Source organism: Capra hircus, chromosome 9, assembly GCF_001704415.2.
Source record: "Capra hircus breed San Clemente chromosome 9, ASM170441v1, whole genome shotgun sequence".
NCBI classification, from domain to species: Eukaryota; Metazoa; Chordata; class Mammalia; order Artiodactyla; family Bovidae; genus Capra; species Capra hircus.
The window spans coordinates 75779643-75807549 of NC_030816.1; the positions used below are offsets into that span (position 1 = coordinate 75779643).

Here is a 27907-nt window from a genome sequence, read left to right on the forward strand (position 1 = left end):
AGTGACTAACACTAACCAGCCCCTAACTTTACAACAAGAAGGCCTGTACACTTTTTTAAAGGAAGTCAACCTCACAGAAAAAAAAAAAAAAAAAAAAAAAAACCCACAAAAAACCCCCGCCAAATTAAATGCTCAGGGGCTACTCCTCAAAATTGAAATTTTAAGCTGTTTTGACCCTAACCTGTTTTCGGATAGATTCAGAATGTCTCATTAGATTTTAAATATTCGACACTCCTATTTTTAACATTGATGACTACAGACATCTAAGATTCCTTTGCTTCTCTTCTACCCTTTTCAGTTTAATAAACATTTATTAGATAAGGCATAGTTTTAAGTATCATGGAAGATACACAGGTTAATGAAGGGCTTGATCTTCACCTTAAATATTTACCATTTAGTGAGGAAAAGCAAATTGTAGAGAAATTCCCATAAACCTCATAACAGGGGATAAAAATACCCCCTTCAACCTTCAAAGGATAAAAAAGCAAAGACCGTCACTCTGCTTTTTCAGTTCTAACTTGCCATGTCCTTTTGCCACCCGATCCCACGCAGTCATCATCAGCTTATAAGTGCTTACCTGTCTACGCAGTTAACTTAAAAATTTTTTTCTTAAACTTAATATAGAATTTCTACAGTTTGACTTTTTTTTTTTTTTTAAAGTGGGGGCTTTTTAATAGCACTATTCCTAAAGTGAACTTAATACCAGTCTTTTCCAAAACTTCCTTAGGCCACTAACTAATCCTTTTATAAACTACATTTTTATATTAATTGCCTCTATTTTGCCTTTATACATATGGTGAGTGCGTGCTCAGTTGCTCAGTCACATCCAACTCTTTGTGACCCCATGGACTGTAGCCCGCCAGGTTTCTCGGTCCATGGGATTTGCCAGGCAAGAATGCTGGAGTGGGCTGCCACTTCCGCCTCCAGGGAATTGTCCCAACCCAGGGATCAAAACCATGTCGGCTGCATTGGCAGGCAGGTTCTTTACCACTGAGCCACCTGGGAAGCCCTTCATATCTACCACTAATTCCTCCAGTTACGATCCTGATTCCTTCTGGAGGGAACAGGTTGTACTGCTAGGCTTCAAAGACCCTGAAGGCAGCATTGAGCAGGTGCTCTCCTCTGCTGGCAGGGAGGCCGAGCCGGGACACAACAGGGGTTCAGGGGATCCTCAGAGAACAGAGCTGCCACCGCCACCCGTGTTTTTACCTCGTTCACAGGCAGGACTGGAAGATTGGTCCTAGACGGCTGCCTGGTCCTCGAAGCTTTCAGTGGTCTCTTGATTTGTGGAAAGTCTTGTTTAGAAACTGTTTCCGTGGACACAGATGAGGAATGTCTCCTTAATATTTTTATAAACCATTTAGAACCTAGCAGATTTGGTTTGTGAGTTACTTTCCTGTGAGTACTGACGGAGTTCCTGGTTGGAAGGTGAGCTTTTCCATCCTGGCAACATGCAGTGTTGAATGGAGGGAGTACGTTTGTATTTGATATTTTCTGGTTCATCTGCAGGACCTGAGACTTATTCAAACCACCAGCTGCTGTGTCAGGAAAGAACAAATCCAAGTTCTGATTGCTTGTCAGGGCTGTGCGTGCTGCAGTCTCAAATTCGTTAAGTGGCTTTAACATTCGATGAATAAGTCCTTGGCACTGACATGCTTTTGACAAAATATGGCGAGATCCAGCCAGGGCTCTGAGAAGTCTGGCTGACATTACCATAACCCAACCTAAAAGACAAGAATTCAAAGTTCAAGTTGAGAAAAAAAAAAAAAAACTTATAAAAATACATACAAGATGAATGGATAAAGAAGTTGTGGTACATATACACAATGGACTATTACTCAGCCATAAAAAGGAATGCATTTGAATCAGTTCTAATGAGGTGGATCAACCTAGAGCCTATTATACAGAGTGAAGTAAGTCAGAAACAGAAAGATAAATATCATATATTAACATATATATATATGGAATCTAGAAAGATGGTACTGATGAATTTATTTGCAGGGCAGCAATGGAGAAACAGACATAGAGCACAGACTTATGGACATGGGGGGAAATGAGGCGAGAGAGGGTGAGATGTGTGGAGAGAGTAACCTGGAAACTTACATTACCATATGTAAAATAGACAGCCAATGGGAATTTGCTGTATGACTCAGGAAACTCAAACAGGGACTGTGTATCAACCTAGAGGGGTGGGATGGGGCGGGAGGCGGGAGGGAGGCTCACAAGGGAGGGGACATATGTACATCTATGGTTGATTCATGTTGATGCTTGACAGAAAACAACAAAATTCTGCAAAGCAATTATCCTTCAGTTAAAAAAAAATTTTTTTTTAACACATATAATGTTTTCCTGGGTAACAGGTATATTTCTGTAAAACAATTTGCAAAACAGATACATCCAACTGAAGTCTGCTGTTGTTAGTCACTCAGTCGTGTCCGACTCTTGTGACCCCATAGACTGTAGCCCACCAGGCTCCTCTGTCCATGGAATTCTCCAGGCAAGAATACTGGAGTGGGTTGCCATTTCCTTCTCCAACTGAAGCCTAGCAAAAGGTTAAAAAAATAAATTTTAATGTTTCCATCACCTGTAGTTAACTTTTGGCCTACTTTCTGGAAGGTTACAAGGACATGAAAAAGACCTCAAAAAAAAAAAAAAAAGAGGATCTCTTCATTTACTTCACTAGCATATCAACTATTTAAAATGAAATTAGTACCTCTAAACCCCTTTATTCAAAATGTATTCAGGGACTTCCCTGGCTGTGCAGTGGTTAAGACTGCTCTTCCACTGCAGAGGGCATGGGTTTGATTCCTGGTCAGGGAACTAAGATCCCCAATGCCAAGGCCAAAAAAATGTATTCAGCCTTTACAATAAGATAAGCAGTGAGCTGGGACCAGGAACATATCCATGGAAGACTAGGGTTCCTGCCATCAAGCTAATGGTCTCCTGAAGGAGAAAGGCATGTGCAAACGCCTCATTATAACTGAGTGGAGCAGCCCTAGGCCCCACGAAAGAACTACAATAGAAGGTTCCTAAGTCTACACGAAGAGTCAGGAAAGGCTCCCAGAAAGATTCAAGCTGATTCTTGAAGGGGAACGTGCTTTTTAGGGTGGGGCTGGGCATGTCAGTAGGACTAAAGGTTGTGAGACATACACACACACACACCCCCAATAGAAATACTATACATAAATAATCTTCCCTCTTATTTACAGTTTAAAACATTTGTTCTTTAAGAGTAAGCCTGGAGGGACTTCCCTGGCCATCCAGTGGTTAAGACTCCACGCTTCCAGTGAAAGGGGGCACAGGTTGGATCCCTAGTTGGGAAACTAAGATCCCATAGCAGGCAAAAAAAAAAAAAGTAAACTTGTAGTAGTCTACAGGCTGCACAGAGTCAGACAGGACTGAAGCGACTTAGCAGCAGCAGCAGTAGGAAATCAGTAACAATTGTTTAACAAAGTAACATGCTACGGGCTGGAAATACAGGTATATAACAACAATCTCAGTACTCACCATCTAGCGGGGGAAACGGTATACTGTGATGCGTACATAACAGAGTTATGCACCAATTGCTCTCGGGTGCAGAGAAAGGAACCTCTGGCTGGGGGTGGATGGGGCTTATCAGAGGTGACATTTGAACTGGGTTTCAAAAGGGCAGAGGGATCAACAAGTCACCACCCTCCCCCTTCACCAGGTACACAGTTCACCTGACATACAGCCTGCAGCTCCAGGGGAGGCAGAAGTGGCTGGATCCTGAGTACTGATCCTAGGAGCTTCCACCAACAGGGAGAAGGCAGAGCTTTTCACAAGAGATGCACATAGTCAGATACACATCTAAGAAACTTATCTGCGGTTAAAATGTAGAGGAGGAACTGACAGAGACTAAGACATTGCTTCCTGAGTACTTGGTACCCAGCAAATCCTCTGCTTCACCTCACAACAATCCTGTGAGGTACTTCACAGGGGAAACGGAGGCTTACTGGGGCGGACTGCTTATAGTCAGCGATGCAGAGCTGGAAGGAAGTCCCTGGCCTTTCCAATTCCAAAGGAGACACGGAAATCACTGCATATATGTTATCTCCCTTTAAAAGGATGAGGACAAGGATGAGTCCCTGTGATATTTGGGAGGCAAAACCTGCAGCTTTTAACATATCTTCAAAAAAGCAGTTTGATTACCTATCTTCATCGCCTCTTCTCTGATATCCCTGAACCTGCTCCAATCGGGCTTTCATTCCTAACACTCCACCGAAACCCATTTGTCAAGGCCAGCAGTGACCTCTGCATCAGACTTCTCAGCCTTCATCTTCCCTCACTGACCAGCAACATGGGATACAGCGGACCACTCCACCCCCTACCTCACTCGCCACTTTCATCCTCACTGGGTGCGCCTGTCTCTCCTGCTGGTTTCCCACTCCAAGAATGTAACGCACCAAAGCTCAGAATTTGGGCCACATTTCCTCTCCATTCCCAGCTCCCATTGATCTCCTCCAATCTCACAGTTTGATGTAGTTACCTATGCACTGATAAATAGCAAATATTTATCCCTAAACTACTCTGACAAGCATGAAGACTGTAACAGGCTCAAAACTGAGCTTCTGAAAACTTCCTGCAAATCCTACTCTTCCCACAGTCTCCCTCGACTCGTGAAGCAACAATTACATCCTATCTTTGCCAAGGCCCCTCACCTGCAGGCCACCTGGGCGCTTCTCTTCCTTCTCCATACCCAGTACGGCAGCAAGTCCCACTGGCTTGGCTCCGACCGGTCCTCAACAACCTGGCCACCACCCTGGTTCACGCTGCTGTTTTGCTCAGGGATTACTGTCACAGTATCCGCACTGGGTTCCCAGCTTCTGTTCTTCACATTCTTCTGAATATTGCAACCAGATTTACTAATTCAGTAAGTCAGATTCCATCTTCCCACTTGGTAAAGTTTAGTGATGGCCTCACACTTCACTTGAAATAAAAGCCGAAGACCTTAACGTGGACGGCATGGTCCCCCCTTCTCAGGCCTTTATCACGACTCTAACGTCTCCTGCAGCTCCCCCCCACCCTTTTGCTCCAGTCACTCTGGCATCTGGATCTGCGCACTTACTACCCTTATACTCTTCTCCCAGGTGTCTGTAAACCTACTGATTCCCTCACCTCCTTCAGACCTCTGCTCAAATGCCTCCTGGGCAATGACATCTTCCTGGACCACTTCATTCAAATTCATTCAATTTGAATTCATTCATTCCATTCATTCAAAATGCACACCAGAGACTTCCCTGGTGGTCCAGTGGTTAAGAATCCATCTTGCAATACCGGACACTTGGGTTTGATTCCTAGTAAGGGAACTAAGATCGCACATGCTGCAGGGAAAAGAAGCTGAGGAGCCCAAACAAAGACCTAGCATAGCCAAAAAGAATCATTAAAGAAGAAGAAGAAAAAAAAAAGGACAGCAGCACTAGCTTCCTCCACTTTCTATTTCTCCACTGCATTTAACATCATTTATCAACCTCGTGTTCTTACTTTATTAACTCACACAAGTGATGAACTGAGTTCCTACCATGTGCCAGACATTGTTCTACCTGCTAACACAGCTGGAAATAAAACAGACAAAAATCCCTGTCTTTTGAAACTTACATTACAGTGGGGATGACAGATAATACATACGGTAAACCAGTAACATATACAATAATAATATATAGTCAACAAAATATACAGTAAGTAGTCACAATGCTATAACGGGAAGAAACAGAAGAGGAAAGGAGATTTTTGTCTCTCTCTCCTGTAGCATATAAGCTCTTTGAGGATAAAGAGTTGCCTTCTGTTCAGTTGTGTCTACTGTGACCAGAGTGCCCAGCACACAATATGTATTCAACTCATATTTTCTGAATGAAATATTCAGAAATATGCATCCCTAAATATGCAATTTCTTGGATGCATTTCCTACTTCTAAGAACACACCAACTAAGAAAACTATCAACTAGGCTACAATTCAATGGATAACAGGCGCTAATCTGGGAGCATGCCTTCCAACTCCTTAAGATGCTCAAAATAGTCTTTGCAGTTACCCCTGTGCACTGGCTCAAAAAAGGATTCATATGTGTTATGGACGGAATGCTTTTTACTCCCAACTAAGTCGACCAAAGATCACCGCACCAGGCAGGGGACCTCCGCAGTCCCGGTGAAACACGTGACCTAAGAGATTCAGGGCAGCGGGCAGCAAAGGCGGGCACCGCTGTGCGGGACCATACAAGCTCGGAGAACAAGGCACTGCACTAACCTCTCGGCCGGACGAGAAGAGTGATGCACGGAGCACGCGAGCTTCCGTGGCCCGGCCGCAGACTAGAGACCGAGCAGCAGCCGCAGCCCGGTGCGCTCCCCGCAGCGGGTCCCAATCCTGACCCGCGAACCAGCGAGCGCCCGGCACTGCGCAGGCGCACAGGGCTCCAGGCCCCTGCGGAGCGTGAGTCGCCCTTTCCACGTGACCGCAGGACCACGTGACTCGTGCCGCCGCGACCCGAGCCGCTCCCTGGTCCCTGAGACGTCCCGGTCCCTGCTTGCTTCCGCCTTCCGCCCGCTTCCTGATTCCGCTCCTCTCGTCGCCCTCAGCTGTCCCCGCCTTCGTCCCCGGAAGATATCTCCGGGTCCTCGAGCCGGCCATTGTTTGTCTCTTCTACAGGCACCAAATAAAGTTTCCTCATTCAAAAGTGTTTTTTTTAACCCACCTCCCTCGCTTTCTCGGCTCCTCCCTCGCGCGAGCACCGCCTCCCCTCCTGCGGCGGGTGAGACCCGAGCGTTGGAGTCGGGAGCGCGGAATCCGGTGATGGCGGGGCCTCCGGCGTCTCTGTCGGCGCGGGACGTAGGGTTCGTGTCGCTTTCCTCGGCCACTCTCTCGGCTCTTTTTCCTCCCCGCTCCAGCGGAAAGCTGGGCCTCGTGGGGAACCTGTGGGTACCGGGGGAGGGAAGCGGAGGCGGGCTGGAGGCGCCTGCTCCTCCGCCGCCAGCGAGTTCCAGCCCGCCGCCGGGCTCCGCTTCCACGGGGGCCACGGCTCGGTTTCCAACGGCTCACGGGGAGGCGAGGGCTAGGCGACCGCTCGCCGGGCTCCAGGCTCGGACTGTCTTTGCAGTTTCCTTCTTGCGGTCTGATTCGTGGCTTCTTGCCTGCCTACACGGGAACGGACTGCGAATCCCGACTGGAAATCCCCGTTTACCCCTACCTCTTTACAAGTGATGGTTCGGGGATGTTGGTTGCCTTGCATTAATTTGTATCGAAGAGTTAATGCGTCTTTAAAGTGGTTCGATACTGTTATTATTTTTTTTTTAACTCACCCATACTGTCATGAGCGTGTTATGCCCCCTTTCAGAAGTGTTGCAGCGCGTGACTCTAACCATATTTAATTAATAAACCTACCTTTTGAGGGGGATGCTTAAAGCTCTCTGCAAAAGTTAGGGATCTGAGCTCTATAGGGAAATATGTTTCTTCCTATCCCTAATCGGATTATTTTGTAATCCCATTATAAGTACCTGTACCGTCTTGCTTTTTTAAAAGTCATAGATTGCATTCAAATGTACCTGTTAGTAAAAATTGGAAGGCCCAGTTTACATTTGAGATGTGTCCTTACTGCAAAATATTGCAAAACACAAGAACATTTGGAAAAAATTGACCGTACCAGTAACGGATTGAGATCAGAGAAGCACCTTAGGCCCTGAATTTAAGCTTGTACTCACCTTCAGGCAAATATAGGGAGTGTCTGCATCGTTAAATTTTGAGTCCTAAGTATATCTGCCTTCATCCAAGTCCCTGGAGCTGAGACATTACTCTTGGAGATGTAAACCTATGAGGAAATTTAGTAGCTAGAAAAATAGCAATACTTTCTAGTTAAGTTGTTTCCCTGGTGGCTCAGACGGTGAAGAATCCGCCTGCAATGCAGGAGATCTAGGTTTGAATTGGGAAGATCCCATGGAGAAGGGTGGAGAAGGCGATGGCACCCCATTCCAGTAGTCTTGCTTGGAAAATCCCATGGATGGAGGAGCCTGGTGGGCTGTGGTCCATGGGGTCGCGAAGAGTCGGACACGACTGAACGACTTCACTGTCACTTTTCACTTTCATGCATTGGAGAAGGAAATGGCAACCCACTCCAGTGTTCTTGCCTGGAGAATCCCAGGGACGGGGGAGCCTGGTGGGCTGCCCTCTCTGGGGTCGCACAGAGTCAGACACGACTGAAGCAACTTAGCAGCAGCAGCAGCAGTAGTAATTGTTAAATTCTGATCAGAGCAGTTACTATTCCCTGATGGCTCAGACGGTAAAGAGTCTGCCTGCAATGCCAGAAACCTAGGTTCTATCCCTGGGTGTGGAAGATCCAGTGGAGGAGGAAATGGCACCCAGCTCCAGTATTCTTGCCTGGAAAATCCCATGGACAGAAGAGCCTTGCAGGCTACAGTCCATGGGGTCGCAAAGAGTAGGACACAACTGAAGCAACTTCATTTCATTTCATGCATATTAAAACCTGTTCACTGTAAAACCCACATAATCAGAAAACATTTTTGCAATTTTTTTCCTTTAAGCTTTATGGTTCACATTTGAGGAAGGCTCTTGAAGAAATACTCAGGACATACAATCCTATTTTTGAAAATTGGAATAAGATATTTGAGTTTTTACAAGTGTGATGATCCCAGATTTAAGTTAGCATAGGAGATTTGGGCAGAAGTATTCCAACTGTCTTTGTTTTTACATTGTCTCTGATGATCTGAAGATATAAATGAATTGATAAGTTGTTTTGTGTTTTCTGTTTAAAAAGTTCACAGTGCTAAATTTTTTTTCTATCCGGACCATGTATTTCTTTAAACTGATAATACATACAATGATAATCTGTAAATCTTGATTTTTGTATGGCTAAAATCAAGAATATCTTCAATTTTTGACTCAGGTATACTCAGATTTTTCCTCATCTCCAGCTTTCTTCATTCTCTGACACTTCTAAAAAATCTCTCATTTTCTGGTTGAGAAAGCAAGATGGTAACTTGCCTTAATTTTGCTTAGGGTCAGAGAGGATGGAAGGAGTTACTGGGGAAGCAAAGAAGGCAGCAAGAGAAACCTTTGGAAAGAATTAATGTTGGCTGAGAATATAGACAAAGAGAACCAGGGGTGTAAATGTCTTTCCCTACATATTTCTGCACTGTAAAGTGTTTCAGGCAGTTTTACATCCATTGCCTCACCTTTCTAGGTAGGAAAGGTCATTTAGTAAATAACCTAGTAGGAAAGCCTGTTTGACTTTTAGGATAATTCTGTTTCTGTCTTACCACTTTGATAGACTAGTTTCTGGTTAAGGAGAAGAAAAGGAATACAATAAGAAGGATAAGAATGATTAAACACTCTAGAGAATAGTCTGAGATTTGAGGCACAAACCATGCTTGGTTTTTATGATACACCAGAGAGATTTTCCAGGCTTCCCTGGTGGCTCAGATGGTAAAGAATCTGCCTGCAATGCGGGAAACCCAGATTGGATTCCTGGGTGGGTAAGATCCCCTGGAGAAGGGAATGGGTTAACCACTCCAGTATTCTTGCCTGGAGAATCCCATGGACAGAGCTTACAGTCCATGGAGTTGCAAAGAATCAGACACAACTGAGCGACTAACACTCTCAGAGAGGTTTTCCGATTTTCTTGAGTTGCTCCAGGAGTTGGGCAATGCTGGTTTACTTTACAGGAGTTGTTTGCAAAGGAATTTAAATTTAGATGAGGTGTTCCAAAAACTGAAAGATGACAGTCTTCTAGTGTGAATGCTACTGAATAATCTGCTGCGTGTGTGACTCTTTTCTAGATCATTTGCATATCTTTCAATTAAAGACAGATCACCCCAGATCTTAACGAAAGCTATTGATACATTGCACCGACATAAAAGTGAATTTTTTGAGAAACATGGAGAGGTAAGAATTGTGTTTTTACTTAATTCTTTTGTGGTTAAGTCTAACAAGCACAGTAAGCAGTTTTCCGTATGTGGTAATGGTCATTTCACCTGGAGATAAGTTCATAACATGAAACTTCAAAAAAAGGCAGGCTAGGTAGGGCAGGATAATGTCGAAATGAGATCTGTTTGTGTTCTTTGATTTTTCAACTTAAGAATTCTAAATTTAAATGTTTATATGTTTGTGAAAGACATAAATTGTAGTTTTGAAATGTTTTATTTTTTCCTTCTTAAATTTAGATCCATAAAAATTTGTTACCCTAGAGAAATTATGTATATATGTGTGTGTACATATATTTATAGTTATAGAAAAGATAATTACATATAAACTGATTGTAGTGTAGACTATTCATACAGATGTATATATACGTTATATATATATATATAACCCCCCCCCCCATGTTTTTACAGAAAGGCCTGGAAGCTGAAAAGAAAGCAATTTCTCTTCTTTCTAAATTGCGGAACGAATTGCAAACAGATAAACCGATTGTTCCTTTGGTTGAAAAGTTTGTTGATACTGACATATGGAATCAGTACCTAGAATATCAACAGAGTCTTTTAAATGAAAGTGATGGGAAACCAAGGTGGTTCCTCTCCCCGTGGCTATTTGTAGAATGCTACATGTATCGTAGAATTCACGAAGCAATTATCCAAAGGTAAGTTTGTAACCATCAAATAACAAATGTAGATAATTTATGCTTTCTTTAAAATTATAAAATGGTAATTTTTAAAATAAAAGGCAAATGAAGCCTGAATTCAGTTCAGCAGATATTAATGGTGCTATTAGTATTTCTGCAAATGTTATTGTTATAATTGATTATTGGCAGTTATTATCCACTTGCTTAGAATAGACCTAAGATTGAATATCTGAAGTAGGAACTAATTAAAAGTTCTTATAAGAACTTATTTATTTGAAGAATACAACAAATTGTTCTTAATAAGCAAAAAAATGTTAATTTGAAATAATTATTTATGTAAAACTTCAAGACACAAAGTAAGCATATGTTTTGTTTTTAAAAGTAGATATGTCAGAATTAATTTGCTAAAAGGAGTCAACAGAACAGTCAACAGAACTGCATTGTTCTGATGCACTATCTTAATTTTCCGCTCTTGTTTTTAATGGCTGGATTAGAAAAGGACTCAAAAAGTTAAACACATGTTCCAGAATAACTTTTTATAGAGTTATTTATACTAATTATTTTTTTCCTAGGAAAATTATGATAGAGAACTGCCTTACAGAGCAGAAGAAAATGTAATGTGGATCATACTTTTAGCTCGCAGGTTATAGAAATACAGATTTGCTGAGTAAGAGGAATCCTTTGGTATCCATTCCTCAACACAGCATAGGATACTTGAAGGCTCTTAAACCAGCACTGGAAGTAGAATAAAAAGATTACTTAGGGAAATGTGCGTAAACTTGAGTCTATTTTTTTTCTGTTTTAATCTTTATAAATTATTATAAGGTCACAGTTTTTTTAGTATTTGCTGAATAAATATGTTTTAGGTCTTGTTCTTTAAAAGCAGAATACACTCACTAAAATATAGCATATTACCTGGGACACAGACCCAAGCGAAAACTAGCAAACACTAGACACCGTCATGTATTGAATACCAACTCAGTTCTAGTTATTTTGCAACCCAGTGACATACAGGTGTTATGGTTTCCATTTTACAGTGGAGGAAACTGAGGCTCAGAGAGATTAGTATCTTTTCCGAGGCTGCATGGTGAGTAACTGGTAGAACCAGTATTGGAGCCTGGTCTGTGTAAGTCAGATAAGCCCCTTCCTCAAACAGGTAGTGCATTTGGATATCTTTCCAGGACTAAGGTTAGTCTGATGTTCTGGGTGATGGTTTCATAACTCTGGAAAATATGCATGTATCAGGCAAAGCTGCTGAAGTGTTGAAACACTGAGTGGCACCCTGAATAGGCTTGGAGGAGTTTGAATGTTAGAGAAGTAAAAGGAATGCTGTTTCTGTTTTTGGAGGTGGATCCCGTTCAGAGTGAAAAATCTAGGACAGAAGCTTACAAACCCAGCTGCTTGTCACCCAGTTGGGCAAAAGTTTTTTGGTTTGTTTTTAAATATGCAGATTTTGAAATTGCTATATTAAATCCTAATGGTGTAATTTGTCTGTGGTGGGGCCTGCACATTGGTTTTTCTTTCCATGCCCCAGGGAGATTCTGCCCAGCCTGTGCTGCTAACCATTGGTCCAGGAATAGCTTGAAAAAAGGGATAGAGGCAACATTTAGCTTGAAGTTCCAGGAACGGGAATATTAGTGAGTCAGGGGTGTGGAATTCTCCTAAGGGGATTTCTTAGGCAAATATTTGAAGATCTAGGTGTTTGTCTGATACTCAGGTTATAGGTAGTACAAAGAAAGGCTGTCCTACAGCGGAACGAGCACTGAAGTAGTTTTTTTTTAAATCAAAGTATAGTGGTTTATAATACTGTGTTACAGGTATACAGCAAAGTGATTCAGATATATATCTGTGTGTGTGTATATGTATATACATGTATTCGATTATTTTCCATTATAGGTTATTATAAGATATTGAATATAGTTCCCTGTGCTATACTGTATATCCTTGTTGCTTATCTGTTTTATGTATAGTAGTTGTATCTGTTAATCCCATACTCCTAATTTGTCCTTGCCCTTGAAGTAGTTTTTAAGTGTCCAACTTGTTAGGTTTCTTACATGAAGAATTCCTATCCTGGGTCAGTGACCCGTCCAGAGTAACCAAAGGACTATCTTTCTAGCTTTTACAGGATCCCAAAGCACACATAGGGGCTTCCCAGGTGGCACTAGTGGTAAAGAACCCACCTGCCTATGAAGGAGCTGTAAGAGATGAAGGTTCGATCCCTGGGTCAGGAAGATCTCCTGGAGGAGGAAGTGGCAACCCATTCCAGGATTCTTGCCTGGAGAATTCCATGGACAGAGGAGCCTGGTGGACTATAATCCATAGGATCAAAAAGAGTTGGGCACCACTGAAGCAACTTAGCACACATGCACATAAAGCACACGTTAGCTTTAAGATATGTTTCTGATGACTTTGCCCCTTACACTGAAACATATTTTGAATTTTCTTTGTCAAAATGTATATTTTGGGTTTTTTAGAGTTAAGTGGTTGAATAGTCTGCAAATCTAAATTAAGATTCAAAGTTTTAGCCATATGTAAAATTTAAATATGCTTCAGATACTGAAAAATGAAAATATGGAGAAAATGGAAGACCTTTTTAAGCTTTTATTAAAGTGTGATATGCATGCTGAATAGTGCATATTTCTTAAGTATTCAGCAGTTTTTACTGGAACATGCTGTGTCCCTAGTGGTCAGATCAAAAGGCAGAACTTAAGGCCCCCACACGCTGCCTTTGCATCCACAAACATTCAGACACATACTCTTGGTGAACATCTGTGTGTATTTCTGTTGGGTATATACTTAGGAGTGAACCCCCGGGTCAAGTGTGTACACATGTACAGCTCTAGTAGATTCTAAAATGGCAAACATTTTAAGATCTCTGAAATCGTTTATAGCTATGTGAGTTTGTTCTTTTAAAGTATATGGAACAAGTCTCAAGGGGTTTCCCCGGCAGTCCACTGGTTAAGCCTCTGCACTTCCAATGCAGGGGCCTAGGTTCGGTTCCTGGCTGGGGAGTGGAAATCCCACCATCAGTGCCACGAGGCCAAACGGGTCTGCAGGTTTTTCTGCAAAGGGCCAGTCAGTCAGTATTCTAGACTCTCAGACGCCTCAGCCTTAGCGGTGCCAGAGCAGCCATAGGCAGTATGTGAGTGGATGTGGTTGTGTTCTGATAGAACAGCAGAGTTATGGGCCCTGAAATTTGAATTTCATGCATCACAAAATCTTTTTCAATTTTTTTTCAACTCTTCAAAACTGTGCAAGCCATTCTGAGTGTGCAGATCATACGGAACAGGTAGTGGGCCAGAGAGGGCCTGCAAGCTGCAGTTTGCTGACCGCCTCAGGGGAACCCATGCACCCAAACACATTTATCCCTTTACCTCACCTGGAGAGACTGATAGATTTCAGCAATGCTGCCATTGCTGAAAAAGTCTTAATTCTTTGAAACTTCTTTCAGAGCCAGTTGACAAACCTCAAAATGAGATTAGTCTCATTATTATTTAGTCACTCTTCATTTTTGACCAAAAATGTTTTATTCCATTTGATTTACACACTTCATTCTACTGAAACTGCTGTGAGTGACTTTTGGCTGTTTCCAAAAACAAGTTAACTCCAAAGCATGAAAATACTCGTCGCTGACAGGACGTTTAATAACAGGTTCTGAGGAAAATCCCCAAAGAGGAATTTCAAAAGTGCTGTGAGCAATGACAGCATTCTTGGACTAAGGGTGTAGCTTTCCAGGCTGACTCACTGACTGGAGGGAGGCAGCCATCATTGGGGTGTGTAAATTCTGGTATGTTTTTGATTTTGATTTTAATTAATCCCATTGCATCTGCCATATTGCCTTTTATCCTAAGGTAGGAGACCCCTGGAAAAAGTAGCTAATTTTGAAGATCAGATTCTGTAAAGTCTGTTATGCTAGTATGTATACCTTTTTCTTAGGTCATTATTATTTGATCTCTCATTAGACAACATGAATATGTAGCCACGGAACATACATCACCATTTGTCAAAGTCAACTTGGGAGTAAGTGAAGTGGCTCAGTCGTGTCTGACTCTGCAACCCTGTGGACTGTAGGCCACCAGAATCCTACGTCCATGGGATTTCCTAGGCAAGAATACTGGAGTGGGTTGCCATTTCCTTCTCCAGGGGATCTTCCCGACCCAGGGATCGAACCCAGGCCTCCTGCATTGCCGGCAGACGCTTTAACCTCTGAGCCACCAGGGAAGCCATGAATGATCAAAACTTGTCATTACAATAAGAGTTGCATTAGTGCTGTCTGCTTTATAGCAGGTAGTCATTGGATTCCTGTAATACTCTGTGTTTGACTCCTTTACAATTACTATATTGTATTCAACTATTCTGTTTATGTCCATATGTTTGTTATTTGGAGCCTGAGCCACATTGAGCACCCAAAAAAATGTTTGTTAAACTAAAGCAATTGTCATGAAATTGTGTTCCTCTTTCCCCCTTTTCCTAAAAACCCACTGGATAAATAATTATGGATATAGTCCCTATAATTATTTAATACTTCCAGTATATTTGACAACTAATTAAAATGAGTTTGGGTATTTATTCTTGCATAATTTATTTAATTTTATTCAGTTAGTGTAAATTGATTATTTTTGTGTACCTTGTCTATGTTATACCTAATAAAAATCACCACTAGTTTTTTGGATGGGTTGCTACTATTCTCTTTCCTTTAAAAAGCTGCAATTACTCAAATGTTTAAAAAAAGGTACAGAGTTATAGAAATGTTTCACTTATTTTTTTTTTCCTATTTTAGTCCACCAATCGATGACTTTGATATATTTAAAGAATTGAAAGACCAAAATTTCTTTGAATCTCAGGAGTCTGTCATTGCCTTATGTACTCATCTGCAAGAGCTGAGGAAAACTATTGAAGACCTAGATGAAAATCAACTGAAAAATGAATTTTTAAAAGTTCTTCAGGTAAATATAATGATTTATATTATTCTAATATTCTAATTATTCTAGTGACAAATTCTGATCATTTATGTGTAGATTTCTAATTTTTTAGCCACTTTTACTCAAGTTGATTTTGACCGATGGTGATGTATGTTCCATGGCTACATATTTCTGTTGTCTAATGAGAGATCAGATAATATTGACCTAAGAAAAACGTGACTCTCCTGAGTCTGTTTGTTTATTTAAACAGTTGAAAAGTAAACTGGTAAACATTTAACAGCAGGGAGACACTGTGGGGGAAGAGGCTTCAGGAAATGAGGAGCAGAGAGGAGAGGGCTGCAGGGACCCCTGTAGAAGCCAGGGTGCATTGGAGCAAAGGCAAGGACTTTGGTTTTTACTCATGCTGAAATGAGAAGCTGTTAGAAGGTTTTAATCAGAGAAGTAACACAACATGACTTAAGCCAAGGATTATTTCTGCAAATAGACTGAAGGCACAGCGCAGAAACAGGTAGCTCTGTTACTGATTCGACTCAGGTCTGGACCAAGCCGGTAGCATCAGAGGTGGTACAGGTCACCAGATTCTGGATATACTTTGAAAGTAGAGGCCACGGCTTTTTTATGCAGCATTATTAGAGAAAATGTAGATTGGATGGACATGTTACATTGAGTTTTGTAGAAATGAATTTTATGAACATTTTTAGCAACCCCTCCTCCTATTATGTCCTATATAATAGAGTTTTTTTAATTGGTTATTCAAAAGAAGGGTACATGTATTGTGCTTTTTCTTTTTCAGATTTCACTATGGGGAAATAAGTGTGATCTGTCTCTATCAGGTGGGGAACATATTTCTCAGAAGACCAATATAATGAATTCGTTGGAAGACCTAAAACCTTTCATTTTAGTGAACGACATGGATCGTCTTTGGTCATTGCTAAGCAATTGCAAGAAAACAAGAGAAGAAGAATCTGTTACTCGAGTGGATATTGTTCTGGATAATTCTGGGTTTGAACTTATTACAGACTTGGTATTAGCTGACTTCTTGTTGTCCTCTAAACTGGCAACTAAGATCCATTTTTATGGGAAAACGATTCCATGGTTTGTTTCTGATACTACTATTCACGATTTTAATTGGACAATCAAACAACTAAAGCATTCTAATAATAAGTGGGTGTCCCAGTGTGGGGTTGACTGGGAAGACCATATTAAAACGGGCAGATGGGTTTACCTCGATCATATATTTTGGACTCTGCCTCATGAATTCAGTGCAATGTCTCAGGTCGCTCCTGATTTATATGCTGCACTACAAAAGGCTCATTTAATTTTCTTCAAGGGTGACTTGAATTATAGGAAGCTGACGGGCGACAGAAGATGGGAGTTTACCATTCCATTTCATGAGGCGTTGAGTGGCTTCCACCCTGCACCTCTGTGCAGCATCAGAACATTAAAGGCTGAGGTTCAGGTTGGTCTGCAGCCCGGGCAAGGTGAACAGCTCACAGCTTCTGAGCCCAACTGGCTGACCACTGGGAAATACGGAGTATTTCAGTTTGATGGTCCACTCTGACTTGGTGTAGGAACTTTCAGTTGTGTAGAAAGATCTGACCGACACTCGGCAGCCCCAACAAAGCTCTGGGAAGCTTGGCTTCTCGGTGGTGATTTATACACTCTGATGCTTTCTTATTTGAATGCTTAGCCCCACTACATTGTTTTGGGGCTAGGTGGATTACACTCGTTACAGATACTTAACACTGATGTTGGAATTTCCATAACTTATTTCAAGTCATGTATCATTTCAGATGGTTTTAACGAACTTAATTGGCAGAAATAGAAGTCGATTCTGCTTTAAAAGTTACCATTTTAAAAAATACTATGCTGCATGGTATTTAATATTCTAGGAGGCATGAAATTTTACTTGATTTGGGGCTCTAAGGGCTCAGTGATAATATAATATACATCTTAAATATGTAAAGAGAGGCATTTCTTAACTGATATCTGAACACGTGAAAGTAAAACTTACCTCATAACTTATTATAATTTTTAATTTTGTTATTGGATTTTCTTTCATTTCCATATCTATTATTTGTACGCGTTTGTATTTTGATCTGTGGAAAGGGTGGTTGGAAACTCAAAATTGAACAGAATAAAACAATGAGTACTTGAGGAAATGTAGTATCTTTACATTCTGTTTGTGATATCCATAATCAGCTGAAATACATTGTTTTAACACATATGTGTTTTAAATGAACAGAATTGCTGTGCAGTCTTAAAAAAATGCATTAGATAGGAAAGATTCTTCTGCATAGACTTTGTACTACCAACGAGTTAATTCACTTTTTATAATCTTGTGCATCTATTGGCAATCACAGTTATATTAAAGACGAAATTTCGGGTCAGTTTGTTTTGCGACTGAAATTGAAAATAAATCTGGACATGTTTTCTTGCACCAGAATAATAAAATGAATTGTAAATTGTATTGAAAATCTCATTGGTTTTATCTTTCAGTGGGGGAAGGGCAAGAAGGGAAGATTAAAGATGAACTCTTATTATACAGTGTACCCCCAGTACACCACCCCCAGTATTCCTGTTAAGATTTGGTATTTTCACAGTTATGCCACCATGACCGCAATCTACTTTCAGACCATTTTCATCCGGCCTAAAAGACACGGCTCTGCCTAGAGTCTTCTCCCGGCCCCCCACCTGTTTCTGCTCCAGCAAGTTTGGCCTCTTTGTGTTTGGCATAGGTACAGAGGAGCATGTAGGAGGCTGAGGCTCTGAGGTCAACTGAGGGTGAATTTTCCACTGAAGAGCTGAGTGGTCTTGGAAAACATTCCCGAAATAGCATCTTCAATTGCTTCCACTGCTTAACAGTAACATCCTTGGTTAAGGATGAAGTAACTCCTGGATAAAGCAGTCTGTAAATTTCATGCAACACTTTTTCGGCAAGATATAGATCCAGTATTTTACAGGTGTATTACAAGACATAGATCCAGTATCTTGTAGGTATATTATAATAAAAATGTGGAAGAAGGGTAGATAAATAGGTAGAAAAATGGTGGTTCTGCCACACATGGGCCAGTTGTAGAGTCCATCTGCCAATGCAGAAGACAGGAAACAGGTTTGATCCTTGGGTCAGGAAGATTCCCCTGGAGCAGGAAATGGCAACCCATTCCAGTATTTTTACCTGGAAAATTCCATGGACAGAAGCCTGGCAGGCCCCAGTCCATGGGGTCGCCGAGTCAGATACAACTGAGTGTGTGTTTGGCATAGGTACAGAGGAGCACTTACTCCATGGATTTATGTTACTTTTCGATTAAACAGCAAATGAACAAGATTTCTTGGATGACCCACCTCTCGGATTTGAGGTGGCATTTTGGTGTTTGATAAAAATGCAGTAATCCTTTTGAACTCTTTAATGGCCAGAATCCATGTTGTTCAACCTCAAAGTTTTATTTCTAGAAAAGAAATTCCCGTTGCAAAAGGCAATACCAGTAGTTCAAACTCTACTTAGGTTTTAAGAACATCCTAGGGTGAATTGGAAATACAATTCAGAGTTAGATTTATTCAAATTCCCTCTCCTGCTCATTTTCCTAATAGCTCTCTCTGCCCAAGCCCTCACTGAGTCTTGTTCTTAAGCCTCTAACTCCACAAAACTTTCTCCCCTCTACTCTTGACTATTTTTGCTGGACTGAGTTGGGGTGGGGGGCGTCTAGGAGACTGACTACTTCTACACATGCGTGCTTTATTACCTTGGTAAAGTGCCCATGCAATGTCTGACATTCACAGTATGACACCTTGATACTTGATATGATACCTTGACATTATAGAAAGTGAGTAAGGCAGGGGGGAAAATGAGAAAAATGATGACATTATTTCACCACCACCATTACTCCTGTTAAGATTTTAGTGTATTGCTTTCTCCATGCCTAGACATATTTTTGTCCGTCTAGTCAAGGCTATGGTTTTTCCTGTGGTCGTGTATGGATGTGAGAGCTGGGCTGTGAAGAAGGCTGAGCACCAAAGAATTGATGCTTTCGAACTGTGGTGTTGGAGAAGACTCTTGAGAGTCCCTTGGACTGCAAGGAGATCCAACCAGTCCATTCTGAAGGAGATCAGCCCTGGGATTTCTTTGGAAGGAATGATGCTAAAGCTGAAGCTCCAGTACTTTGGCCACCTCATGCGAAGAGTTGACTCATTGGAAAAGACTCTGATGCTGGGAGGGATTGGGGGCAGGAGGAGAAGGGGATGACAGAGGATGAGATGGCTGGATGGCATCACGGACTCGATGGACGTGAGTCTGAGTGAACTCCGGAAGATGGTGATGGACAGGGAGGCCTGGTGTGCTGCGATTCATGGGGTTGCAAAGAGTTGGACACGACTGAGCGAATGAACTGAACTGAACTGAGACATTTTTTCAGAGGAGGCAATGGCACCCCACTCCAGTACTCTTGCCTGGAAAATCCCGTGGACAGAGGAGCCTGGAAGGCTGCAGTCCATAGGATTGCTAAGGGTTGGGCACGACTGAAGGACTTCACTTTCACTTTTCACTGTCATGCATTGGAGAAGGAAATGGCAACCCACTCCAGTATTCTTGCCTGGAGAATCCCAGGGATGGGGGAGCCTGGTGGGCTGCTATCTATGGGGTCGCACAGAGTCGGACACGACTGAAGTGACTTAGCAGCAGCAGACATATTTTTTACATTTCTAAGAAAAAGCAGGTTTGTACTGTTTAAAAAAATTTTTTCCCCATTTTTAATAATTGATATTGTGTTCAGTCACTCAGTTATGTCCGATTCTTCGTGGCCCCATGGCCTATAGCCCACCAGGCTCCTCTGTCCATGGTATTCTCTAGGCAAGAATACTGGAGTGGGTTGCCATTTCCTTCTTTACGGAATCTTTCTGACCCAGTGAGTAAACCTCAGTCTCCTGCATTGCAGGTGGATTCTTTTTCTCTGAGCCACCAGGGAAGCCCTTGTTTGTCATAATTTTTTCCTGGTAGGGGAATGGAAGACTTTTGGATAGCAGGATGACCTGGGACTCATAATGATCAATAATAATCTGGGACTCATAAATATTTGATTTACAATCCTTGGTCTCCTATTAAGTCCATGACCTAAGTCACATTCTCACAATTTTACTGGAAAAGGAGAAGTTATTTCTGGTCAACTTGAACTACATTCAGTCTCAAAGCCAGATCCCCTGGAGAGTCATGCTGAACGATAGCGACAGTCTGGCACCCCCTAGAGGCCACCTGAATATTCCATGAACCCTGGCCTCTTCCCTTCCTCTTTAAATTACAGGGAACTGTTGCCTGTGGAGCCTGGTGTACTCTTAGCCATCTCATCAGAGACCGCTGTTGACCTTGTTCTCCTACCTTCCTGCTTTTCTTTGCTGGGTCACATTTCTCCCGCTCTCAGACAAAATCTGTTCTTATGGAAGACACTTACTTCTAAAATGTTGATTTCCATTAGTTGTGCATTTTTGCGGGGCAGCCACTGACCGTGTCTGCCGTGTTTCCCCTCACACACAATACTGAGCATGGGGCAGCTGTTCAGTGAGTGGCTGGTAGGTGACAAATTCTAGCCTTTGAAGTAATTTTCTTATCTCCCTGATGTGATGCTATTGAAATTGAAATCTGAAGGATGAAATGGGTCTACTTGAAAGTCTGATCGATTAAATCAATTAGTACTTGTTAAATCAATAAAGAAATCCATGTTATATAATTGGGAATTTTACACAAGTGTATGCATCTTTGAATACTGCTTTATACCTTCAATATTGTGCCTAGTTTCCCATTTGTTAAAAATTCTTCAAAATGTGATTTTTAATGACTGCAAACATTTCATTATATAGAGATTGTATTTTATTTTGCTATATAGATTTCCAACATCTTTTCTATCATTAAGGAAGCTGATAGGAACCTCTTCAGACAACCAGTATCCACTAAGATTTGCAAGTCTTCAGTTACTGAGAATTGCTTGAAGCCACCCAATTATTCTAGTTTCTATTAGGCTTGTATTAGGCTTTTAGGCCCAAACTCTCAACATTGAGTAATTGCTTTATATGAGAAGCAAAGTCACTTTTTGTCTTTCTTTAAAAAAAAGTTCACAATATATGCTGATGACTTTCAATCCTGCTTGAGTTCAATACAAAGTTTAGGCACAAGGGGGAGATCCATTAGCATTGGAAAGTGGCTGGATTTTTCTTCTGTACTATTTAGTACAGAGATTTCAGCAAGAAAAACTGGCAGAGTATAATTTTCATTGTTGACTACACACATTCTTGTGGTTTCAACTTTAAAATCATTATGCTGGAACAAGGATTTGGTAAAACACAGTAAGGTCAATGACAACAAAACTGTATCCTCATTCCTCTCTTGGCTAAAATTTTCTGTTACATGTAATGTTTGTAACCAAATGTTACCGTGGTTTATGATAGAAGTGTATCAACATAGGTGAATTTGAAAATAAAATTCTGAAAAAGTGGAGAAAAGAAATAGTATTTTGTTAACAACGTAGAACAGTCACACTAGAAAAAACTTCGTAAGAGAATAAAAACAATTGCTTTTCATTTCACTTAAACTTTGCTTGAAGAAGCAAAACTGTGCTTGTTTTCTTAAGTGTAACAGCAAGTTAATTTTTACCATAATTCAGAAAATTTAAAGGAGCTAATGTTTCAATTCTATCTTACATTTCAGAAGATAAACATTGGGCTCGGTATATCCCCAATGCAGAAGTTCTGCAACTGGGATTCAAGGGTTTCAGGGATAGAATTCAGGTGACCTGTAAGTTTGGATGAAAAACATTTTCATCTTTGTTTTTATTAATCTCTAATTGAACAGTAGTATTTCCTTCAGTATTGATTATTGGCCGTAAATTTCAGCAATATTTGCAGTCTCTATGCTTTTGTAACCTGCAAAAATCACAAGTCTTTTCATATTACATTATGATTGCTTCCGCTATCTTCAATTATTGCTTTATCATTACATCGGAAATTTAGATGTTTTATTTGGAGAAGTTCATGACCCAAAAAATTTAAGAATATATGCTCTCGTTTTTTTTTTTTTTTTTTTTACTTTTCCTTCAGTTTTCTTTCTTTCCTTTCACAAAGTTGGTGAAAGACATGACTGGGTTTATTTTCATGATTTTGTTTTTGAAGTGAAGAGGAGATACATCATACTGTGTTTTTTCTTCCCATTTTGGACTTCACTTAATATAATTCTTCTATTGTCCAGCTTGATTTCTTCCAGGGGTCCTTAATGAGAAAGATTTCACATTTGCACATGGAATGAGTCATCCTTAATCTTATCACTACAAGGCTTGTGTGTGTGTGTGTTTGTTTTTTAATTTAAAAAAAAAGAAAAAAGTATTTGGAAAGTTTTCCTATTTAGAACTCGCCTTAAAATGTTTTACAAATCTTAAAAATCAGAAATCAGAAAGAGCTGTTTAAAATATGGAGCAAGAAGCAGAATTCAACAAAATTTCTTTGACATATATTCCCAATTTTTATAATAATTATACAATCAGTGAATAGCAAGCATGTTATAGATGCATTGTAATCAGAAAAATGAAAGTGAAGTTGCTCAGTTGTGTCTGACTCTTTGTGACCTCATGGACTGTAGCTTACCAGGCTCCTCCTTCCATGGGATTTTCCAGACAAAAATAGTGGAGTGGGTTGCCATTTCCTTCTCCAGGGGATCTTCCCAACCTAAGGATCGAACCCAGGTCTCCCACATTGCAGGCAGATGTTTTACCATCTGAGCCACCAGGGAAGCCCCTAATCAAAAAAGATACCATTTATGGAGCACTATGTTCCAGGCACAGGACTAAGTCCTTTACTCATAATGTGGCATGATATCTTCATAAAAATCCCAGAGGCAGAGATTTTTATTCCATTATTTATATAGGAGCAGCAGGTCTCAGTGATTTCAAGTAAATGGGCACAAGGCCACTCAACTAGTCAATGGCAGAGACAAAATTTAAGATCCGATCTATTGGGCTCCACAAGTCAAGTATGGCTTTTATTTCAGGTCACTATGCCTTTCCTGTAATTTGTAACCATGTAATTAAATTCTTTTTAAAAATGAGTAAACATGTACCATCAGTGAAAATTTGAGCCAGGAGTTTGTGTGGATGATCAGCCACGTTGTGAGTTATTAATATGTTGAAGTCTCAGGAGGAGAAGGAAAAAAATCCAGTGAAAGATATGTTTTTAAATAATCGTCTAGAATGAGGGTGGGTGGGGATGGGGATTGTTTTCCTGTATCATTATATTTTGTGTCATTTGGATGCTTATGAATTCATGGAATTTTACAGTAGGCCGAACACCACATTGAGAAAGGAAGCCTTCTCTTGGTGCAAAGAGCTGAACATCAGCAAATCCAGTGATGAAAAGGATGCCTCTCATGTTTCGGGCCACCAACCAGCTGAAAACCAGTGGGTAGTTCTTTTGAAGGGAAATTATTCTTGTGACCAGATGGAAATAATTTATCGAGAATGAACTGGCTTATTCTTTCAACCAAAGGGATGATATAAAAACTGTTTTGCTGTCTTGGTGAAATCCCAAATCTGTTCGGATAAGCTATTCCAACTCTTGCCTCATCTTTGATAGCATTACTGACAAGTTGTTTAAAGTTAAATGAACCATAGTTTTATATCAACCTGTAAGATTATGACTTGATTCTTTATTTCTATTTCCTTTCTCATCAGTTCCCAAATGGAGTGTTATTTGAACTGCTTGAAACCCTAAGAATGAGGATCTGAGAGGAGACCCATCAGATACCTTTCCTTACTGAATTGGGTTCTTGTTCAGAGAAGGTAACGTGGACAAAGAATCTGAATTTCAGTCCCGGTTCTGTTACTAATTAATTATGTAGTTTTCAGCTAGCGCTCAATTATTCTGTTACTTAATGTTCTCAAATATAAACCATAAACTTGCTTTTAGCTCCATGATTTTCTGATCTAATTGTGTTTTCTGCCGTGCACCAAAGCAGGATAAGCCTATTTACTCTTGCACAAACACTGGCATTTTACTTTTGTGGAAAATTCTACTTCTTTCTTTCTTCGTTGCTTAGTCATGTCTGACTCTTTGCGATCCCATGGACTGCAGGATGACAGAGTTTCCTGTCCTTCACTATTTCCCAGAGTTTGCACAAACTCATGTCCATTGAGTTGATGAAGCCATACACCCATCTCATTCTCTGTTGGCCCCTTCTCCTTCTGCCTTCAATCTTTCCCAGCATCAGGGTCTTTTCCAAGGAGCGGGCTCTTCATAGCAGGTGGCCAAATTATTGGGAGTTTCAGCTTCAGCATAAGTTCTTCCAATACATATTCAGAGTTGATTTCCTTTAGGACTGACTGGTTTGTTCTCCTTGCTGTGCAAAGGACTTTCAAGAGTCCTTCTTCCTACTTGTTAATATGTATGTCATTTTTTTCTTCATGGAAAACTCTTTTTCTCTCTATTAATTTCTGTATAACCCATTGAAAAACTGATTAACTTCCCTTTGATCCCTGTCTGTAAGATGGTTAACTCTCACCTCCATATCAGGCAGGTCAATTACCTACTGAATACGACAAAGTGCTTTTGCAAGCTTAATCATTTTGGAAATTTAAGACAAATCATGAGAATATAATTAAATATGTTGATGAGCAAGAACTGAAGGATGCAATTTATTTTCATTTAAAAGAATTGATTGAAAAATTCCCTTATGTAGACTGCTGGCACTATAGACAGAAATTCTTTATGGAATGAAGGAATATTTTTCCACATTGAGACTCCAAAAGCAGAAACTGAAGCTGAGACTGTTGAAAGACAGTACAAAAGTCATTTTCCCTTCTTTTTTCCTGGCACAGCCACCTTCTTATTTGAACCTTTCCTGTGTTGGTACCACTCCTTTTTCCAATGATTGTGCTTAAAAGGGGGCTTAAGGAAGGAGGTAGCCCTTGTCTTCCTCTGGAGATTTTCATGTCTAGAAGTGATGCTATAAATGTTTAATTTTACACACAAGATATAAGATTCTGAGAGAATAAGAAATTTGCCAGTGGTAGCAAGTGATAGGACCTGCATTTGAACAAGGTAGATAGGCCCAAATCCATAGTTTTTGCCACCACGTACACTGCCTCTCATAATAATAATACTCTACATTTTACTCATTACATTACATTTACTCATACATTTTACAAAGCACTTTATTCTTTACCAAAGAATTCACATACTAGGCCACATCAACACAAGAGCGTTATGAGATAGGTTATCATTACCTTAACTTGATGGAAGGGTGAAAGAGGTTCAACAAGGTTCAACACAGCTAGTAAGTGTCTGGATTGGGGCTTGAACCCAAAAGCTTTAAAGTCTCCTGTGCTTTGTATGGTGTCATAAATTCTGTAGGACAATAGTAAGATTTCTCAGAGATCAGAAATGTCTCCCCAAAAGTTAGACTTTGTTCTATTGACCATAGTTCTCAACCTGTGCTTCTGAGAGCCCTTGGGGTTCTGGAGAGGTTCTCTGGGACTTGGGGTTGGGCGTAAGAAAGGAGCGATGGGGAGGCACTCTTGTATATGTTATAAATGCATTACCTCGTGACTTTATTTTGCTTATTTATTTTACAATATTTATTATTTATTTATTTGGCTGTGCTAGATCTTAGTTGGCACACGCAGAATGTTGGATCTTTGTGGCATGTGGGATTTAGGACCCTGACCAGGGATCAAACCCAGGCTCCCTGCATTGGGAGCGTGAAGTCTTAGTCACTTGACTACCAGGGAGGTCCTGGGAGGCACTTTAGTAGGGTTCTAGAACCCCACCCTTTGTCAGCTAGGTGAACCAGGGAAATCTCCAAATTGGTCTGTTCTACACACAGGACTACTGGAAAAGTTTCCAATTGAATAAAGATTCATCGACAAAATGGAGAAAGAGGCTTGGAAACGACTGCTATAGGCAATAAGGAGCCATTGAGAGTTTTCGAAGAGGCAAGTGGGAAAAGGCATGTGTTGGAAAAATCAATCTGGCAGTTTTGTGGTGAGTGTGAGTGTAAGTCATTCAGTTGTGTCCCACTCTTTGGGACCCCACAGACTATACAATCCATGGAACTCTCCAGGCCAGAATACTGGAGTAGGTAGCAGTTCCCTTCTCCAGGGAAACTTCCCAACCCAGGGATCGAACCCAGGTCTCCCACATTGCAGGAGGATTCTTTACCAGCTGAGCCACAAGGGAAGCCCAAGAATACTGGAGTGGGTAGCCTATCCCTTCTCCAGGGGATCTTCCCAACCCAGGAATCTAACTGGGGTCTCCTGCATTGCAGGCAGATTCTTTACCAACTGATCTATCACGGAAGCCCAATTTTGTGGTAGGAAATTTTCAATGTGGAGAGTCTGGGTAGGGAGAGACAGAAAGGAGGTGATAGAAATAGGGGAGGTTTCACAAGAGGATGGGAGAGGACAGGAAAGTCAGAGCAAGAAGTAGGAACAGCAGAAACTCAGTTTCTCTGGATCTTAGGGTCCAAAGGACTAAACAATATTTTTGGCATATTTATTTATTTTATTTTAAAAATTATAGCCGACTTTCTTTCCTTTGAAATTCAAGTCTAAGAATTTCAGGACGTGTACAGATCCATGACCACCACCATAATCAACACACAGAACAATTCCATCCCCCCCAAACTCCCTCACGCTGTTCTTCTGTATTCACTGTTACTCCAACCTCTAACTCCTGGAACCACAGATCTTGTTCTTTGTCTGGTAGTTTTGTCCTTTTGAGAATGTCATATAGATGGAATCATACAATACAAACCTTTCGAGGCTGGCTTCTTCACCCAACATAACGCCTTTGAGATTCATGCATGTTGCTGTGAGAGTCAACATCCAGGAGATTCTGAGATAGGAAATAAGGCAGCAAAAGGGAGCTGTGCCTTAATAATGTTGGGATCTCAATGGGTCTTTTTTCTTATAGCAAAACTTTATTTCTTTTTATATTTTTTCACACCAAAAACATTTGGTATTGAGGTACAGCCAATTAACGACGTTTTGGTAGTTTCAGGTGAACAGCAAAGGGACTCAGCCATACATATACATGGATTTCTCCTCCCTCAAACCCTCCTCCCATCCAGGCTGGCACATAATGTTGAGCAGAGTTGAATGGTTTTGAGTCGAATAGAGTAATCATAGGTACTACAAACTCTCTGAGGGAATTTCTTCCTTTATTCACTCAGAGAATCATTTTCTGAGCAATAAATATGTGCTATGCACTGTTTTATGTGTTGGGAAGTAATGAACAGAATAAAAACCCTATCCTCCCAGAGTTTACAATCCAAGTGAGGGGAAACATGCAAGCCCAGGAGTGGTTTAATGTCAGGAGGTGATATATTTTTGACATCAAGGAGAAGAGCCTATTTTAGACAGAGTGGTCAGGGACAGC

At 40.9% G+C, this 27907-nt stretch overlaps 2 protein-coding genes across 4 annotated transcripts in view; one reads left to right on the top strand and one right to left on the bottom strand.

Moving 5' to 3' along the window:
- The window catches only part of RMND1 (required for meiotic nuclear division 1 homolog), a 35535-nt gene extending 28810 nt beyond the window's left edge, over window positions 1-6725 (bottom strand). Inside the window, exons 1-2 of one of the 3 annotated variants that reach the window (XM_005684919.3) lie at window positions 6260-6499; window positions 1210-1724 (exon numbers count right to left, since the gene is read on the bottom strand). In XM_005684919.3, the coding sequence (XP_005684976.2) occupies window positions 1210-1716 (507 nt within the window). In that variant the 5' untranslated portion in view covers window positions 1717-1724; window positions 6260-6499. Of the gene's footprint in view, window positions 1-1209; window positions 1725-3507; window positions 3607-6259; window positions 6500-6704 lie in introns of those variants that run through there. The other 2 variants (XM_005684920.3, XM_018053362.1) reach the window with 2 other exon arrangements.
- Window positions 6710-17973, top strand: ARMT1 (acidic residue methyltransferase 1). Its single transcript, XM_005684921.3, has 5 exons — window positions 6710-6843; window positions 9799-9904; window positions 10354-10598; window positions 15361-15526; window positions 16296-17973. Exons 1-5 carry the CDS (start codon window positions 6803-6805, stop codon window positions 17061-17063), a joined length of 1326 nt encoding a protein of 441 aa, XP_005684978.2. The 5' UTR covers window positions 6710-6802; the 3' UTR covers window positions 17064-17973.